At 41.8% G+C, this 19,616-nt stretch overlaps 1 protein-coding gene across 6 annotated transcripts in view; it reads left to right on the forward strand.

Annotated features, from left to right (window-relative positions):
* Positions 1-19,616, forward strand: part of LOC144500475 (methylated-DNA--protein-cysteine methyltransferase-like) — a 422,956-nt gene that overhangs the window by 39,445 nt on the left and 363,895 nt on the right. For 4 of the 6 annotated variants that reach the window (XM_078223453.1, XM_078223455.1, XM_078223452.1 and 1 more), the window contains exon 2: positions 9,663-9,710. In XM_078223453.1, the coding sequence (XP_078079579.1) occupies positions 9,687-9,710 (24 nt within the window). In that variant the 5' untranslated portion in view covers positions 9,663-9,686. Of the gene's footprint in view, positions 1-6,837; positions 6,901-9,662; positions 9,711-19,616 lie in introns of all 6 variants that reach the window. The other 2 variants (XM_078223457.1, XM_078223454.1) reach the window with 1 other exon arrangement.

A 19,616-nucleotide genomic window follows, 5' to 3' on the forward strand; every position in this document is an offset into this window, starting at 1 on the left:
AGAGATCACTAAAAGGAGTTTCTATCAGTAAAAGTGAAGTTTTAAAAGTTCAAAAAAAAGAACAGCCACTTTGTGCCAAAACTCTAAAAGCATGTGGAAAATAGAGAGAGAAAACCAGCCAGCAGCTGCTGACAGTTAAGTGAAAAAAAGATGACAGTCTTAAAGTGGTAAGGCGTTGAAAGACATAATGCATTTAAAGTAGCAATGTACTTAATGCAGCAAGAAGGAACAAACAGCTATGGATAGTGTTATGATTGTCAGGACGGCCACGGGGGACCACCAATCGGTTTTGTGGAGTACAATCTGCCTTGTTGAACGAGTGGAGGTTCACCCAATGGGAAATGGTCAGCTGGGGTCCTTAAACCTGTTACTCTACCTGGACCGGTTGTTGTAGATCCCGTCATGAAGACTTCCTGATTGTAAGCCGCAGGTGAGGTTCTTTCATTTGGTGCACAATACAGGGTGTTGGTCACGGGAAAGAGGCAATTGGCTAAATTGCTACAGACAGGAAAATTGGAGAAGACTCCAGATAAGGGCAACTCTCAAAAAAGGTCCATAAGCTATGAAGACCTCAGGGAAGTGACAATGGAATATCCCAGAAGGAGGGCACTGAAAGACCCCAGAATGAGAGCAATGAGAGGATTGCAGAATGGAAGTAAGCCAACAGTGAAGCCAAAAGGGTTTAGTTGAAGTTAAGACAAGTAGAAATGAAGGTTCCATTTATAAAATGTATGTGTCCAGTAAGATGATGGATTACCGTCAGAAGAAACACCGAAATTAAAGACTTCAAAAGAAACTAGAAACTATTAAACATAATGGGCAGCACGGTAGCACAGTGGTTAGCACTGCTGCCTCACAGCGCCAGGTACCCGGGTTCAATTCCTGGTTTGGGTCACTGTCTGTGTGGAGTTTGCATATTCTCCCTGTGCCTGCATGGGTTTCCTCCCACAGTCCAAAGATGTGCGGGTTGGGTTGATTGGCCATGCTAAATTGCCCCTTAGTGTCAATGGGACTAGCTAGGGGAAATGCATGGGGTTATATGGATAGGGACTGGTTGGGATTGTGCAGACTCGATGGGCCGAATGGCCGCTTCCTGCAGTATTGGATTCTATGATCTATTTATCTATGATGAATCAGCAAAAAGAATTACACTCCAGAGAAGACAATAAAACAACAAAATGAAATAACTGACAGTAAACTTGGGGGGGGGGGGGGGGGTTGCAAAAATTTACAAAAGAGAAAGGAGAAATTAATGAGACAAAGTGGAATAAGCTGAACTCCATGAAAAAAGCAGCAAGAAAATAAAGAAGCCTAGTAAGGAATTGAATTGGGAGAACAAGAGCTTCGAGAGGGGAAGCTTGACAATGAGAAATTAACTGAAGAGATAAAAGCATTGAAATTGACAGCAGAATCAACAATTCAGACAGAAAGAAACTGCGATTATGTGCCAGAACAGGACTGCTGAAATCGTCACACTAATAGAAAATCATGAGAACCAATATGATAAAATGATCGATGAAAAGGTAAAGTTTATTTATTAGTCACAAAGTAAGGCTTACATTAACACTGCAATGAAGTGACTGTGAAATTCCCCTAGTCGCCACACTCCGGCACCTGTTCAGGCCAATGCAACTAACCAGCATGTCTTTCAGACTGTGGGAGGAAACCGGAGCACCCGGAGGAAACCCACGCAGACATGGGGAGAACGTGCAGACTTCACACAGACAGTGACCCAAGCCGAGAATCAAACCCGGGTCCCTGGCACTGAGAGGCAGCAGTGCTAACCACTGTGCCAAAAGGATGTCGAATTGAAATGCTGGGAAGAGAATAAACCTCACCACACGATCAGAAACAGAGTATTACCGCCATTCCTTCACATGACAGATTGAAATTGTGAAAAAAATGTCAAGACTATATTTGGAACTGTACATATTAAAGCCAATACAAATTTTTATGTTTAAACACACAAGCTTCAAGATCTCATCAATGAGCTATCACCGCTGCAACAATAAAAAAAAAACATTAAGTACATAATATGACATGGTGCCATAATATGAAACTTCGGTAGTGGATCAAGTTAGATCCTGGGAATTATTATCTCTGTGACCAGACTCCTGTCATACTCAGTAGACATGAAGGGACAGATTGTTAGTAAACATGTAGATCACTTGAGGAGTAGAGAGACACTCCTCAGTGTTGCCATCAAGAAATGTTTTTGAACCGGTAAGCACCAAAGTACCTGGTCGTCCTGCTTTTGACATAACTGATGACCCTCTGGAAGCAAGTATTAATGAACTGCCTGTGCCAGAAGCAGTGCCTATTATTGCAGTTCCTGTTGATGTCAAACTTGTGGAAGCATCTCAAACTACAGAATTACACCAGTCTACGAGAAACAGTAAAACCCCTCAAAGACTTGATTTCTAATTATCCAATTTGTTTAATTAGGAATTAGGACTGAGTAACTTAGTTATTCAAGATTGTATAAAGGAGGAGGAATGTGCTAATTTGTTGTGATTGTCTCTTTAAAAGCAACGCAGCAGAAGAGGGTCACCTGGTGTGGGGGCTAATTGGGACTGAGAAAGGAGTCCTGTCTTTGGCAGTAAACATGTAAGGGAGTAAGGGCAGCCATTCTGGCTGCTAGCCTCTGTACTGTTTTTCTTATTAATAAATACCCTTTTGTTTCTAATGAAGTCTGTAAAAGTGCATTATTACATAAATCTAACCAAAGCAGGGCATTGTATAGTTTTTTTTCTGAGTAATAACAGTAGCCAAAAATGAAATATTTTCCACAGATGGAGGTGGAAGAATGCAAAACTATCTGCTGTAAATCTTTGTTGCAGCATAATCTGTAGATTCTTTAAACAGGAATTGGATTGTTACTTGAAAAAAATGAATACTACACAGTGCAGTGAGTGAGCAGGGATTAGACTAGGTGGTTCATGTGGAGGAAAGAAACTGTTCCTAACATGATGGGTCAAAAATCTATTCTGCACTGCAACATTCCGTAATTCTGTGGTTCTCTTGAATATATTGTGATCCAAACCACAGCAAGGAATCAAATAGCCAAGAACCCACTGCTACTTTTATGCAAGTACCTACTTTTTTTCATGAACTTTAAAAGTTAGTATTGGCTGGATATTTGACCACAGATTGCATCACAGTCAAAGCAGATCCAATTCTCATCTAACAACCATTTCAGTTGAGGTCACTCAATAGGAATCAGGAGCAGGATCCCAGGCTAGTAATTTTCCCCTTCCTAATTAGAGAGCTCTGAGGCAAATTAAAATACCCCTACAAGGGACCAGATAATTCAGATTGAAGTTTGAAAGCTGGCTTTTTTTTTGCTTAGTTGTTAGATTTGCTGGGGGAGCTTATTTAAATAAAATCTAATTATTCCTATTCAGCATTCATACTTAAAACTGTTGGATCTTTTACGATCGTCACTTGAAGTGGACATATACTTATGCTGAAAATAATGTCCACAGTAATCATGTGTTTCTTTACTTTGTCATTGCAAGTCTGTGTTTATGTCCTTTGCACTTTGAATGTTCTGCAATGAAGGAAAAATATTCTCCAAAAGAATAAAGAAAATTACAGCACAGGAACAGGCCCTTCGGCCCTCCAAGCCTGCACCGACCATGCTACCCGACTTAACTAAAACCCCCTACCCTTCCTCGGATCATATCCCTCTGTTCCCATCCTATTCGTGTATTTGTCAAGACGCCCCTTAAAAGTCACTACCGTATCTGCTTCCACTACCTCCCCCGGCAACGAGTTCCAGGCATCCACCTCCCTCTGTGTAAAAAATCTGTCTTGTACATCCTTTAAACCTTGCCCCTCGCACCTTAAACCTGTGCCCCTAGTAATTGACTCTTCCACCCTGGGAAAAAGCTTCTGCCTATCCACTCTGTCCATGCCTCTCATAATCTTGTAGACATCTATCAGGTCACCCCTCAACCTCCGTCATTCCAATGAGAACAAACCAAGTTTCTCCAACCTCTCCTCAAAGCTGATGCCCTCCATACCAGGCAACATCCAGGTAAATCTTTTCTGTACTCTGTCCAAAGCCTCCACATGCTTCTGGTAGTGTGGCGACCAGAATTGAACACTATATTCCAAGTGAGGCCTAACTAAGGTTCTATAAAGCTGCGATATGACTTGCCAAATTTTAAACTCTGCCCCGGCCGATGAAGGCAAGCATGCCATATGCCTTCTTGACTGCCTTCTCCACCTGCATTGCCACTTTCAGTGACCTGTGTACCTGTACACCCAGGTCCCTTTGCCTATCAATACTCTTAAGGGTTCTGCCATTTACTGTATATTTCCTATTTGGACTAGACCTTCCAAAATGCGTTACCTCACATTTGTTGGCATTACCTCATTTTTCTTGCCACAAAAGTGGCATACAAGTCCTTCATGTTTTATATCTTGAGCCTGGCGATGACATTTGTTAATTTAATTTTGAGAGCTTTTACTCAAATGTTAACTTGTACACCAAACTTGACAGCTGGATTTTACAGCATCAGTGTTATTATCCGGAAAACCAATTGCTGAAAAATTACCTGGTCTTACATTTATTTACAGAGTGAAACATGACCAGCATCTACCTCCTAAATCAGTCACATCATAGTTCCTATGCATGTCTCTCTTTATGCACTCAAGTGAAATCCTAGTTAATGCCTACAATTAAGATACAACCAACATTCGGTGATCACCTGTTATTAAAGAGTAAATCAGATAGCAACTTTTGGAAACTTCTCATAGGCAGTTATATGTGGAAATAAGGAGGTTGCTGTTTAAGTTGCCCTGCTCTTTCAGAAGCTGCATCCTAAGTAATTTTGTTGAGTCTCAGCATTGAAATACATGGAACAGTGCAAAGCACTGTACATGCATGATATATATCCAGAGAACCTGCCAGAGAGCTTGTCCATTCCAATGTAAATAGACTTTTAACAGCCTGGTAAATCTTAATTGCTGCCAAATAACATCTCTGACATTTGAAATCAAGTTCAAAAGTGTGCAGGCTTATTTCTTCATGTTTCAATTATTTTTTTAAAAGTTTTGTTTTTCCTTTATTCTGTCTCTTAATCCTGTCTTTATTTCCCTCGCTTTGGTTTCTTTACCTGATTTGCCATTGAATTAAAATAGTCAAATTTGCACTCTCTAGTTCAGGCTGTGCAGCTTATTATTGTTAAGGAGGTGCACAGTGTCTTGCCCTGTTCATTCAAGCCCCAGGATCCCTGTAGGGAACACTGTGTGCTTTCTAATTACAGTACGTTCCAGTACAAAATCCCATAGTCTGGGCAAGTGCAAGTGTTATGAACAGCAGGTGCTGTTCTTTCACCGTTGAACAAAATCCTGCCCTTTGTTCTGAGTCAAAATGTTTGTTTGGCATGTTACGATGGTAAATGAGCAATTAATTTGAAGAAGTAGGAGAAACTAAGCATAAGTACTAAATTTCAAAATATTGAGTAAAGCATGTGAATAAATGTAGATTTATTATGGCATCAATCACATTTCAAAAGCACGAAAAGTTTCAGATCGGTAGGGAAAAGAGAGATAATTAGCACAACTGATTGCAGTGTTTTCCCACACTGCGAGTTAGATTTTTGGAGCATCACTATGGGGCAGCATGGTGGCACGGTGGTTAGCACTGCTGCCTCCCAGCATCAGCGACCCGGGTTCGTTTCTGGCCTTGAGTGACTGCGTGGATGGAGTTTGCACGTTCTCTATGTCTGTGTGGGTTTCCTCCGGGTGCTTCGGTTTCCTCCCACAGTCCAAAGATGTGTAGGTTAGGTTGATTGGCCATGGTAAAATTGGCCCTTAGTATCAGGAGGACCAGCAGGGTAAATATTGAAAGGGGGGAGGCTTACAAGGATTATGGGAGGTTGGAGGGGGTTACAGGGATAGGGCCTGGGTGGGATTGTTGTCGGTGCAGCCTTGATGGGCCGAAAGACCTCTTCTGCACTGTAAGGATTCTATGATGAACCTTTGCAGTAACTGCTGTATTATTATGTTAAAAGTACTAAGAGGTTCTCAATGGTAACATGATGTACAAGTGTTGTAGCAAAGGAAAAATGGTGGAATTGAAAAGAAGACATTGGTTGCTGTCAGCAATTCCCATGAGTTGAACCGTATGTAGTTCATTGTACCTTTTATCCATAGTACATGAAGAACATCAGACTGAGTTGGAGAACCATTGTTAGAATATCTTTAGATTCTACATGCAGGTTGATTTTTGTAGTAATCCAATTACCAATTTAGAGTAATCATCAGTTTTTATAGTTTTTCTTTAGCAATAATAAAATGGCAACTGTCAAGTATGATAACAGAAAAGTGTTAAGGAGAATCAACATGACTATATCTGTTAGAAGCTGCATCAGCATATCCTTAAAAAATAAATTTCACCATTCCGCATCCCTTGCTATCACTGATGTATGTGACACCCAACTGAAAATATTACTTTTTATTTTTCTAATGAGTAATATGCACTAATTGTAGAATTTTAAAGTAAAACCTCTGTAAAGTTGACTGAAATTGCATGTTGCTGAGATTACATTATATGTACGGTAACTGTAAATCCCCTAAACTTGCTGTTTTTAAATCAGATTGTGAGCATCAATTTCTGACAATTATCAAAAATTGTTTCTCAGCAATTGGTAATATAGCCTAGGAGGTCTGTTGTTAATTCCATAGTTGGAGTCACAGGGAATATGATTAACCTGCAGGTCATCTCTTAATGTAATTATTAATGATTGATTCTGTTTATCCTTGAAATCGATATGAGAAGCGAAATGGCTTGGAAAGTATTAAGGTTTGATTTCTTTTCTCTCACAGGAATGATTCTTAGACAAGACTAAGGCTAACTGTATTGGGATAGGAAAATCATAGAATTTGAAGGTAGTTTTAAACAGACGTTTATAGTATGTGTCTTAAGTGCGATATTTCCCTAGTGAATGAATGTGACATAGATCAGTTAAAGATTATGATTTGGTATGGTAACATCTCCTGCCACTAATAGTTAAGCTGGTATCTGGAGTAATTGATCTGCCTGTGAATGCTCCAATGTAAAAACAATTCAGGCTATTTGAACTATATTTTACAAGTGTGCATGGGACCTTTGGGACCGTATATTGAAAAATGTAGTTGTATGGCAATTCCATAGGAACCCAATTAAAACAGATTGACTCAGTGGTTTCCAATTTTTCATTTTACAAAAATTTAATGTACGGTTTTTTAATATAATTTTACACAAAGATGTAGTTTACAATACCCTTAATCAGTAATATGATAAGTATTTATTTGAAATTACAAGGTGACTGGCATAGTGCTTCTGGTTGCTTGAAACAATTCTGTGCTGAAAGTGTAAAACTGTTCTCTCTCATACGGCTTATTTTCATTTGAAAACATATAGTGATTTTTATGATACAGTAATTATATTGTGCTTTGCAGAGGAAAAGCATCAATCTGCATTTATTACCATTAACTATTTAAAAAATTATGCCCAAATTTGATGATATCCAGAAAAATATTTTTCTTGGATTATGAATGAAGCAGGTGATTGCGAAAGATGCAGGTGGTTGAATACATCCAAAAATGTTATTAAATTAACAGTTATAAATCCAAGGGTCTTCAAGAAAGTGGTTGCAGCCATAGTGGATGTAATCTTCCAATGTTCTCTCGGTTCTGGAAAGGTTCGAGCAGATTGGAAAATGGCAAATGTAACCCCACTGAGAGAGGAGGAGACAGAAAGCAGGAAAGTATAGGTCAGTTACCGTAAAACGCCTGCCCGAAAAAAAATGCTAAAATCTATTGTAAAGGAGGTAAAGCAAGACATTTAGAGAATTATTGCAATCAGACAGAGCCGATGTGAAATAAGAATAGAAAATGCTGGAAAAACTCAGCAGGTCTGGCAGCATCTGTGGAGCGAGGAAAGTTACTTTTTTGAGTCCATGTGACCCACAGAACAGAGGCTGGTTTTGTGAAAAGGAAATTGTGCTTGACAAATTTATTAGAATATTTTGAGGATCTCACAAGTATCGTAGTTAAAAGGGAATCAGTAATTATTTGGATTTCCAAAAGGCATTTGATAAGGTGCCACATAAAAATGCTAGTGCATAAGACAAGAGCTCATGGGGATGATAGATTAGCAGGGATAGAGGATTGGCTCTCAGGAGAGCAGGGACAAATGAGTCATTTTCTTGTGGGTGGACTGTAACTAGTGGAGTTTTAAAAAATTCATTCATGTGACATGGACGTCGCTGGCTGGCCAGCATTTATTGCCCATCTCATTCCACTTCAATTCCAGTACTGCAATGATCAGTGCTGGAATTTCAACACTTTACAATCTATATTAAAAGCCTGGATGAAGCAATGGACTGCATTGAAGCAGGGCATTGGTGAGACTGCACTTAAGAGTCTTGTGTACAGTTTTGTTGTCCATACTTAAGGAGCGACATACTTGCATTGGAAGCAGTGCAGAGAAGGTACACTGGGATTCCCAGGTTGAAGGTGTTGCCCTTTGAAGAACGATTGAGCAGCTTGGGCCTATACTTGTTGAAGCTTGGAAGAATATGAGATGATCTGAGTGAAACACACAAGATTCTGAAGGGGGCTTGACAGGATTGATGCTGAAAGAGTGTTGCCCCTTGTGAGGGGATCTAGAACTAAGCGGCAGTGTTTAAAAGTAAGGGTCCCTCATTTAAGATGGAGACAAGGAATTTCTTATCTGTTGATCCTTTGTCTGTGGAGTTCTTTTCCACAGAGAACAATGGAGGCTGGGTCATTGAATATCACCAAGGCTGAGTTGGACAGATTTTTGATAGGCAAAGGAGTTGAGGGTTTAGGGATGGCAGGCAGGAAAGTGCATTTTGGCCATTTTCAGATTAACGATGATCTTCTTGAGTGGTGGAGCATAATTGAAGGCCTACATTTGCTCCTACTTCTTACAATCTTATGATAAAAGAGGTGGCCAAATCATCAATCAGAGATTGCCCCCTTTCTCTAAATTAGTCCCGATAAAACCACTAGCGAATCCTATCATTAGTGGTTCTGTTTTTGTTGGGTGTATAGTGCAAGGTTTAAAATGTCTTAACTCTACAAGGTAGCACATAATTAACATTTATTTTGAGAATTGATATTGACTGGTTTAAAGTGGTATTCTTTTAAGTTGTACAAATTATTGTCTTGTTGTCCTCCCCAAGGACCCTAATAAGACTATTTAGACTGAAGATCGAAATGAGAAAGAAGCTTTGCTGTAGTGTAAAATGGTTTGTTGTAGCAGGGCAAGTCTAACCTTGGGTGTTTGTCATTAATCCACAGTAGGTTACTAATATCCTTTTTCTGAGAATGAAAGTAGTTTGGACTGCGTGATAACAGTAATTTTTCTCTTTCCATCTGTTGCATGCAACCCATTACAGATGATAGTTGACCTGTGGAACCCAAAGGTTCCTGGCTTGCTGGTAACGAATTCCCTTTTCTGTTCGGGCAGTTCATACTTAACATTAAGCATCATAATGGCCAATTTGTGTAATCACACCCCAAATCACTATCATATGTGAAATAAATAGTACAACTGACAGGCTAGTTCTCAACTGCTTATAAAGGTGCATACTGCATCTCTTATCTGTTACTAACAGGCTTCTGCTTTTCTACTTTTACAGCAGAAACTGCTTCACGTGGCTAACATGGCAGCGAGACTTCATCAAAAAGTGAGTTCCAATGAAAATATCCTGACATACAAGTATGAATCAAAAAAGCAACAACATTACAAATGAGTTCACATATATAGCAGTATTGTGCTTTTCCCCAGTGTCCAGCAGTCACTGTTTGGTATCTAGTTGACAAGATTGATGCTACAGTGTAAATCTCTGTAGCGCTGTCATGGCTGGTAACAGGCATCAGTGGACCTTTCCCCATCACAAATCTATCTTCTGTTGAATAGAGATTAATAAGATGAAGCACTATCCTTCCATATGTGGAGTTTTACTGCTTCACCCCCCCCCCCCCCACCCCCAAAAGGCAAACAAAAATAATTAGAGTTTACAGTAGAATAACAGCTTCTTCCATGGTCAAGCAGAAATCAAGTCACTCAGGTCCTGTACTTTTTTAGATATTAGCTAACCTAAGCTGCACCAGGATACTGATGAGGAAGGGAGAACTGTTACTTTTCTGCTTATGTAGCAGCAGAGGAGAGATATCTTGACGCCCTCATGTATCAAAATCATTTAAACAGAATCAGGTCACTGTCCTAAAGGACACTGTCTTTTCTATTAGTGTAAAAAAGAATGGAGAGGAAGAGAAATCATATAATGAAGTAGCATTTACTCAGTTATACTAATGTTATTAGCCCTTTTATATAAAGTTGTGCCACCATTTTAAATGTTTTTATTTCTTAAGATGTTTTAACTTCTACTTTCAAAATCATGATAAATCTGTCATATTGTTTCTGCATTTGATGAATCTATTATTTTTCCCTACTTTAGCCCAATGGCAATTCACAAAATGACTTGTGTAAGATGTAACATGCTGCAGGCAAATTGTATATTGTATTTGTGAGAGCATAACATTGCATTAATGATTATTAATAATATATTAAATGCAGAGCAAGTGCATCTTTGCAAGACCTAAGATCGCTGCTACTGCACATGGCGATTAATGGCTAAATGTATTTAAATCACATTCACTGTAGAATAGGTGGGCAATTTGTACTTTTAGTAAGTTATCTGAGCAAAGGGTCACGTTGATGGACAAGATAACTGGTGAATTTGTTTACTTCACATGAATAAAAACAGGTATTTTTTCTTTTAATTGACTGGTACTGACTAGTGATGTTGTGTAATTTGTAAAATTAATCACTTATTTGGTCTCCAAAGCTTCCAGTTTAAACAGGAGGGTGAGAATTTAAACCTTCGCATGGCCTCATTCCTCCCTTTCTCTATAATCTCATCTAACCCAACAATTCTGTTCCTCTGAATCGAACCCTACAATTCTGTTCCTCTGACTTGGGCCCTCTTGTAAATCCCGTCCTCCCTTCATTGTACTGATGATGGCAAAGCGATCACCCGTCAAGTCCACCCTGTTGAATACCTTCCTTAAGCCCCTCTACCTCTCCGCCCACCTCTTTGGCCAAGTTTTGGTCATCCTTCCACACCCCCCCCACACACACACCCCAATATCTCATTCATTTGCTTAGTGTCCATTTTTACATGTGTAGCTCATTGGACTTTTCTTGTGTTAAAGGTGGTATACAAAAAATATCATTAAATTAGATAGCATGGGCATGGTGCAGATAAGATGAACACCACACCTGAGGTAATGGAACATAAGTAGAAGGTTTATGGTCTTCTGAAGATTCCTACCCGTAATTCAATTATGAATGTTTGCAAAAAAACAAGGGAAAGAAGCAATGTTTTAATTGGTAAATCATCATAGATTTTCTAAATTGCACAATCACATTAAAACAATAGTCTTTTACCCTGATCAGATTGATGATGGTGATGTGAAGGAGCGAGAAAAGTATTATCGCCACTCTGACAATAGTGAAAATCTGTGTTTAGGATTTACATTACTTGTGTTATTATACTACCCTTAACATCGCAATTACATAGTGTGAATCACTGCTATTGTTGCATTGTGCGAGTGTGCCCTATATAATGTAGTATTTTAAATTATAGTCTTTCTCTATAATTAACTGCTCAGTCTCTGTATGTATAGTCATGTTTTAAGGTAGAGTTTCTGATTATTCGCTGTTGTGGTGAAGACAGCATGCTGTGGGGGATTCCACAGACTTTTGACGCACAAAGTTCTCTTAGAAATTCCTGATTTGAAAACATTTTCTATTCATGTTGAGCTCCTACTCTGCCCGTGGGAGGTTACAAATAGCTGAGAGGAATATAGTTGGCCTATTTGTAAGAATTAAAAGGGCTGCCGTAACCATATGAAAAGCAGCACTGTTGATTAACAAAAGTGATGCTAAAAATCAAGAAGAAATCACTGCATCTGTTCTTATCTAACATTGACTTCTTCTGGTACTGCTTCAAGAAACACAGTGGAATGTTAAAAAGTGAGAATAACTGAACGTTCTCTGCTTGTCTGTGCCCTATTTATGTCTGTAAAGATATCATTAGCCAAGGCAAAAGTGGACAAATTTTATCTTCAAAGTCCCATCTTGATTACTTGTGTTCACTTCCAATTATTCCTGGCACTTGATGATTATCTTAAAATACAAATATGATGAATGCCTGAATGATACAATTTCTTTTGTAACTAGCCTACTATATTTTGATGGAGTGGAACTCCTTTCTGCTCATATAGCTATGGCATTGTGCCTAGGGCCGAGATGACTTTTGGGTGCCATCAATAACCCCTTTGAGGTTTATAAAATCCAACAAAGCGACAAAACCGGGCAGCCATGCTATGCTCTGTTGCTGCTGAAAGTGAAAGGAAATGAAAGTGTTGGCCCTGTTGAACAATGCATCATCCATTTGACACATCTCTGCACACCAATTGGCTAATATTGCAGATTTCCCTTGCAGTAGCCTGGAAGAAGCTGGAGGCAAACAAGTTGAGGGCCAATGTGACCTGACTGCCACTGACTGTGGAAGGTTCTGATGCCACTTGATTACTCTAACGCACTTCTCCTTATTCTTCATTGTCATCTTATATAAAATACAGTAAGCGCGCAAGCAAGGGGGAATGTCCACAGCCGTGTGTAATATAGAAAGTAAAAGCAGGAGTAGGCCATTCGACCCTTCGCGTCTGCTCCACCATTCATTTTGATCATGGCTGATCATATTCAATGTCCTGATCCCGCCTTCCCCCCCAATTCCCTTGATTCCTTTAGCCCCAAGAGCTATATCTAATTTATTCTTGAAATCACACAATGATTTGGTCTCAACTATTTTCTGTGGTCGCGTATTCCACACATTCATCACTGTCTGGGTGAATTTCTCCTCACCTCAGTCCCAAAAAGGTTTATCCCTTATCCTCAAACCACGATCCTTAATTCTGGACTCCCCCACCATTGGTAATATTCTTTCTGAATCGACCCTGTCTAACCCTGTTAGAATTTTATAAGTTTCTATAAGATCCCCTCCCGCTCTTCTAATCTCCAATGAATACGATCCTAACCGACTTAGTCTCTCCTCATATGACAGACTTACCATTTGGGGTGAGTTTCAATGTGCATGAGGAGGTAAATCCCATTAAATTGATGTCAGGTTGGGATCCCTACGTCTTGGTGCTTTGTTTCGGCTTTCCCTGGTGTGGATTCTGAGTCTAGGGTTCCTTCTTTTCCAGCAGAAAATGGGCTCCATGCTGTGCCTGCATCTCGCCAGTTTGGGGAATGCAAGCGTACAGCAGGAACTCATTGTAGAGCTAAGCTGACCTGATATTCACAGTATAAAGAGTGAAACCAGCAAGTTTGTGATCAGCCACAGTGAAAGGTTTGCGTGAACAGAAGCAGTTCTTGTAGCCTAAATTCACTGTCAGAAACTTTGTGCAATTAATGTCAAATGCCTTGGATTCTACTGAGGGTAATTTCACCTAATTGCTGATGAGACTTCCCTGCATCATGAGGGCAACACATTCTGCAGTTGCTAGAATCTCTCAGTAGGAGGTACAGTTTGCTCCAGCAAAGTAGCCACAGTGACGGGCAATAAATCCAAATGCAACAGTTGCTGCGTGGAACAGAGGGGATTAACACAGGGCTGCACCTTGAAGGAGGTGATACACTCAACATAGGCCAAGGGTTAGCTTCGTGTCTGAACATCAGAGCCCCAAAAGGCTGAGGCTCACAGGCCAGATAATTGCCGGCACCTGCAGCCTTCTGGAAGAACAGCTCTGCCCAAGAGGGACAGCTGGCCACTCATTGTCCATGGCTGTCAAGGTGTGACCACAGCCCTCGATTTCTTCATGTCCAGGTCCTTCCAAGGATCTGCTGGTGACATTGCAAACATCTTGCAATCTGCAGCATATAGCTGCTTCAGCCAGGTCACTGTACCTGGTTTGTGAAGGCTTCCAAATATCATAGAAACCCTACAGTGCAGAAAGAGGCCATTTGGCTCATCAAGTCTGCACCGACCACAATCCCACCCAGGCCCTACCCCCTTATCCCTACGTTTTTACCCACTAATCCCTCTAACCTACGCATCTCAGAACACTAAGGGGCAATTTTAGCATGGCCAATCAACCTAACCCGCACATCTTTGGACTGTGGGAGGAAACCGGAGCACCCGGAGGAAACTCATGCAGACACGAGGAGAACGTGCAAACTCTGCACAGACAGTGACCCAAGCCGGGAATCGAACCCAAGTCCCTGGAGCTGTGAAGCAGCAGTGCTAACCACTGTGCTACCGTGAAATATAATGGCCTTCAACTCAACTGGAGCGTCAATCAGCGTTGCACCCACTTTCTTACCTGGAAATGAAGTCTCTCCTTTCTTGCCCAGCCTTCCAACCCAGGCCTACCGAGAAAAGTGTTGTGCAGCAGGTTCCCAAAGCCTTAACTTGAGGGCAGCAGAGTCGGAGGTAAGGAAACCACATCTCCTTTATATGGTACTAACTGCTGTAAAGCAGGTAAATTTAAAGGTCCAGCCACTTTGAGAAGCCAGAGAGAGGGTAGGTTTGTAAGCTAAGTGGGTACAATTGGAGGTAGTGAGGCAGGAGGGTGGGGTCTGGTGGTCAGTGGGAGTTTGGGGAGTGCTGATACATCCATCAACATTTAAAGTAGCATCTAGCTTAAATCCCTGTGTAGAAAGCTACCGAGTTTAACGAGATACCTCTATCATCATTAAGGGGGGAACTATCATCACTGCATCCAGACCTCTACCATGAGAGATACTGGGGTGAATTCAACAAATCTAAAAATCCTACTGTATGCTTCCAATATTTATACCGTTAAGAGCTGAACAAGTAAGAATCTTGTGAGCACATGTACTGGATAAAATCCTTCATTAGTTAACAGGATACTGGGGGATGTAGATGGTGGTAACCTTGCTACACAATTGTCTCTTAATATTAGAACTCTTTCCCAAATTTAGTTGACAAGTGATTTAGGGGCATCCTTAAAAATGAAGGATGTCCATTGTTAGATTATGGTATCTTAGAATTTACCAGTACCTTATTTAGGTGATGGATTCATGATTTTCAGGAGCCGGTTCCCGCTTTTCAGGAGCCATTTCCTGTTTTTCAGGAACTGCTTGTATTTGAGGATAAATCATATTAGATGCCACAGGATTTTAGTACCCTTGAGTACACATTTATAATGTGGAGATGCCGGCGTTGGACTGGGGTAAACACAGTAAGAAGTCTCACAACACCAGGTTAAAGTCCAACAGGTTTATTTGGTAGCACAACCCACTAGCTTTCGGAGCGCTGCTCCTTCATCAGGTGAGTGGGAGTTGTGTGCACAAACAGGGCATATAAAGACACAAACTCAATTTGCAAGATAATGGTTGGAATGCGGGTCTTTACAGGTAATCAAGTCTTAAAGGTACAGACAATGTGAGTGGAGAGAGGGTTAAGCACAGGTTAAAGAGATGTGTATTGTCTCCAGCCAGGACAGTTAGTGAGATTTTGCAAGTCGTGGGGGTTACAGATAGTGTGACATGAACCCAAGATTCTGGTTCAGGCCGTCACCATGTGTGCAGAACTTGGCTATCAGTCTTTGCTCCGCGACTCTGCACTGTAATGTGTCGTGAAAGCCGCCTTGGAGAACGCTTACCCGAAGATCAGAGGCCGAATGCCCATGACCGCTGAAGCATTCCCCAACAGGAAGAGAACACTCTTGCCTGGTGATTGTCAAGCGGTGTTCATTCATCCGTTGTCGTAGCGTCTGCATGGTCTCCCCAATGTACCATGCCTCGGGACATCCTTTCCTGCAGCGTATCAGGTAGACAACGTTGGCCGAGTTGCAAGTGTATGTACCGTGTACCTGGTGGATGGTGTTCTCACATGAGATGATGGCATCCGTGGCGATGATCCGGCACGTCTTGCAGAGGTTGCTGTGGCAGAGTTGCGTGGTGTCATGGTCACTGTTCTCCTGGAGGCTGGGTAGTTTTAGCGGACAATAGTCTATTTGAGGTTGTGTGGTTGTTTGAAGGCAAGAAGTGGGGGTGTGGGGATGGCCTTGGCGAGATGTTCGTCTTCATCAACGACATGTTGAAGACTCCAGAGAAAATGTCGTCGCTTCTCCGCTCCGGGGAAGTACTGGACGACGAAGGGTACTCTGTCCGCTGTGTTCCGTGTTTGTCTTCTGAGGAGGTCGGTGCGGTTTTTCTCTGTGGCACGTCGGAACTGTCGATCGATGAGTCGAGTGCCATATCCTCTTCTTATGAGGGCATCTTTCAGCATTTGGAGGTGTCTGTTGCAATCCTCCTCATCTGAGCAGATCCTGTGTATACGGAGGGCTTGTCCATAGGGGATGACTTCTTTAACGTGTTTAGGGTGGAAGCTGGAGAAGCTCGACACGGATGTCATCATCTTACGTGAGAACACCATCCACCAGGTACACGGTACATACACTTGCAACTCGGCCAACGTTGTCTACCTGATAAGCTGCAGGAAAGGATGTCCCGAGGCATGGTACATTCGGGAGACCATGCAGAAGCTACGACAACGGATGAATGAACACAGCTCGACAATCACCAGGCGAGAGTGTTCTCTTCCTGTTGGGGAACACTTCAGCAGTCACAGGCATTCGGCCTCTGATCTTCGGGTAAGCGTTCTCAAAGGCGGCCCTCACGACACACGACTGCGCAGAGTCGTTGAGCAGAGACTGATAGCCAAGTTCCGCACATATGAGGACGCCTCAACCGGGATCTTGGGTTCATGTCACACTATCTTTAACCCCCACGACTTGCCTGGGCTTGCAAAATCTCACTAACTGTCCTGGCTGGAGACAATACACATCTCTTTAACCTGTGCTTAACGCTCTCTCCACTCACAATGTCTGTACCTTTAAGACTTGATTATCTGTAAAGACTCGCATTCCAACCATTATTTTGTAAATTGAGTTTGTGTCTTTATATGCCCTGTTTGTGAACTGAAATCGCACTCACCTGATGAAGGAGCAGCGCTCCGACAGCTAGTGGCTTGTGCTACCAAATAAACCTGTTGGACTTCAACCTGGTGTTTGAGACTTCTTACTACACAATTATAGCCAGGCATATTTATGAACTTCAGACCCCGTTCATAATGTACTCTGCTTTTCATTTTTAATCCCTACTTCATAGGAGAATCACTCTTCTTGATATTGTTGAAAAAATATCTTTTGTCCAACATCAGTTGTGATCCCATAATTCGACAACATTTGCTGAATAATCCCCAGTGCGTTAAGAATTACACTGACAACAGGCACATAGTGCCAGTGACAACAGGGCCTTTTTTTCCCTGCTAGATAACATGTACGTACATTGTACCTGTTTCAGCTAAAGAAAGTAAGTGACAACCATTTGCTGGTTGATTCTCAGGACAATGCCCTGACCAATCAGAGTCAAGCAGCCTGATTGAAATTTCAAACAGTGCTTGGCAGTTAACTGTCAGTCACCATTGACTGGTGCATTCTCCATGGCAACATCTCTACCAGAGTACAGTTGCCAATCAATCAAAACACTGTTCTCATACATTATAAATTTGTTGGTCCCTTTGGATTTGTATTGTTGCAAAATGTCCTGATGAGTGCAAGACTGAAAGCTTCGAGGAAAAACTATTTTGTTCACCAATTGTAATGTTACAATTCCTATTGCAGTTGGATTCTTTACACAAAGCTGATCAGGACCAATGGAGGATCCAAGAAAATAGAGGCCATTGAAATGAGTAGTTCATGTAAACTCATTCTTCCATTCAATAAAGAACAGCAATGGGCCACTAACAATGCAATTAGTACCCAAGTACGATGTAGTGTGTAACTAATATCTTAATTTCATGCTTTCTATTGCTTTTAAGTATTGCTACCCTTGTGGTTTCAGCTGAGATGGGGGTAGATTGCTGATATGAGAGATGCCTGTGTTTTAGATCTTTGAGGACCCTGTCAAAGACTGCCTCACCTGGGGCAGACCCAGTCAATGATGTGGGAGGCAACATGTGTGGTTCAATCAGGGCTGGGCATGAGAAATGGGAGAACCTTGAGAAGAGTCACACAGCCATGAGCCCTTTCCCCATCTTTCTTCTCAGTGCCTACGTGCGATTTTCTGTCAACCAAGAGCAGGAGAGTACTTGGCTGCAAATGGAAAGCGGAATTGAACAACTAAAGTGAGGCTTTGATCAATATTGTGTCAGCTGGCAACCAGTGTGCGCAGATGTGAGCTAGTCTGCATTTGGTGGTCTGCCAAGTCTGATTCTCCTGAGCTTCACTGTTCTTTGAACGGAGATGTTATCAGCACAAATACTTGAGACATCATAGCATTTACGGTAAAGGTGGGCTCCTCCATTTTTTTCTGCAAGGTTGTGCACTCTCCTCTGGAAATTGTGACAAAAAACACACAAATTGAACACTGCTTCTCCACAAGTTCCTGTTCTGTGGATGACCCCTGAGGCTTAGTATCGGTGTTCATCAGAGCAGAGTTTGAGGTGTCCTGCACCTTCTGACGTGGCTTTCCGCTGCTATCCCTGTCTTCACCTGATTCTGCTTACATGCGATACGCTCCCCACCATGTATCATCCTATACTGTCTGCGATGCTGGACTCACTGAGGTGTCTGCATCTGCACTGGGAAGGATGCACAAGGAGTCATGTATCAGTACAGTCCTCTTCTGAAGACTCCCTCATCTCCACTAGTGCCATCAATGTACCTGTGGGAAATGAAAGACATGAGGTGGTGCTGAACCTCGGTGCAATAGGTTAGTAGAGTGCAATTCATGACATTTGACATATTGGTGACATCAATTCAATGTAAGTGACAGTTGAATGCCAAGTGGCCCTGTGATATCTGATTTTGTCACCTGGGCCACCCCATCACTCCATCCTGCTGCTATGCTGCCAATCTCAAGTGCTAATTCCTCCACCACGGATAAGATGGCCATGGCTCCACTCGCAACCCATGGTTCTCTGGCTCTACCTGGAGTTGTGCCCCCTTCAGCGATGGGAAAAGGCAGAAAGTTATAAGTGAATTGATTGATGAGGATGGAGGGTAAACATTTGAGGAGAATGACAGGTTGAGGAATGGGAATGCAAAGACAATAGGATGAGGTTGAGTGTGAGTGCTGTCTGCACTGAGGTGGAGATTTGAGGAGAAGATTTGAAAGAAAGGAATATGTGTTGATATCATTGTGTCGGTCAGAGGAGTGCTGGACAGGAAAATGCAATGGAGGTAAGAGAGTGATGGGTGCCAGCTGGAAGTTGCAGGGTGCCCACCTTGAGATGAGAGCACTTTTGCAGTAATTGATCCAGGCCCTTGTCACTATACTTTGGCTGCACGCAGCAGGATTTCTTCTTGGCCTCACTGCCTCAGTCATAGAATCATAGAAATCATAGAAACCCTACAGTGCAGAAGGAGGCCATTCGGCCCATCGAGTCTGCACCGACCACAATCCCACCCAGGCCCTACCCCCACATATTTACCCGCTAATCCCTCTAACCTACGCATCTCAGGGGCAATTTTAACCTGGCCAATCAACC

This window comes from Mustelus asterias, chromosome 11, assembly GCF_964213995.1.
Source record: "Mustelus asterias chromosome 11, sMusAst1.hap1.1, whole genome shotgun sequence".
Classification (NCBI taxonomy): domain Eukaryota; kingdom Metazoa; phylum Chordata; class Chondrichthyes; order Carcharhiniformes; family Triakidae; genus Mustelus; species Mustelus asterias.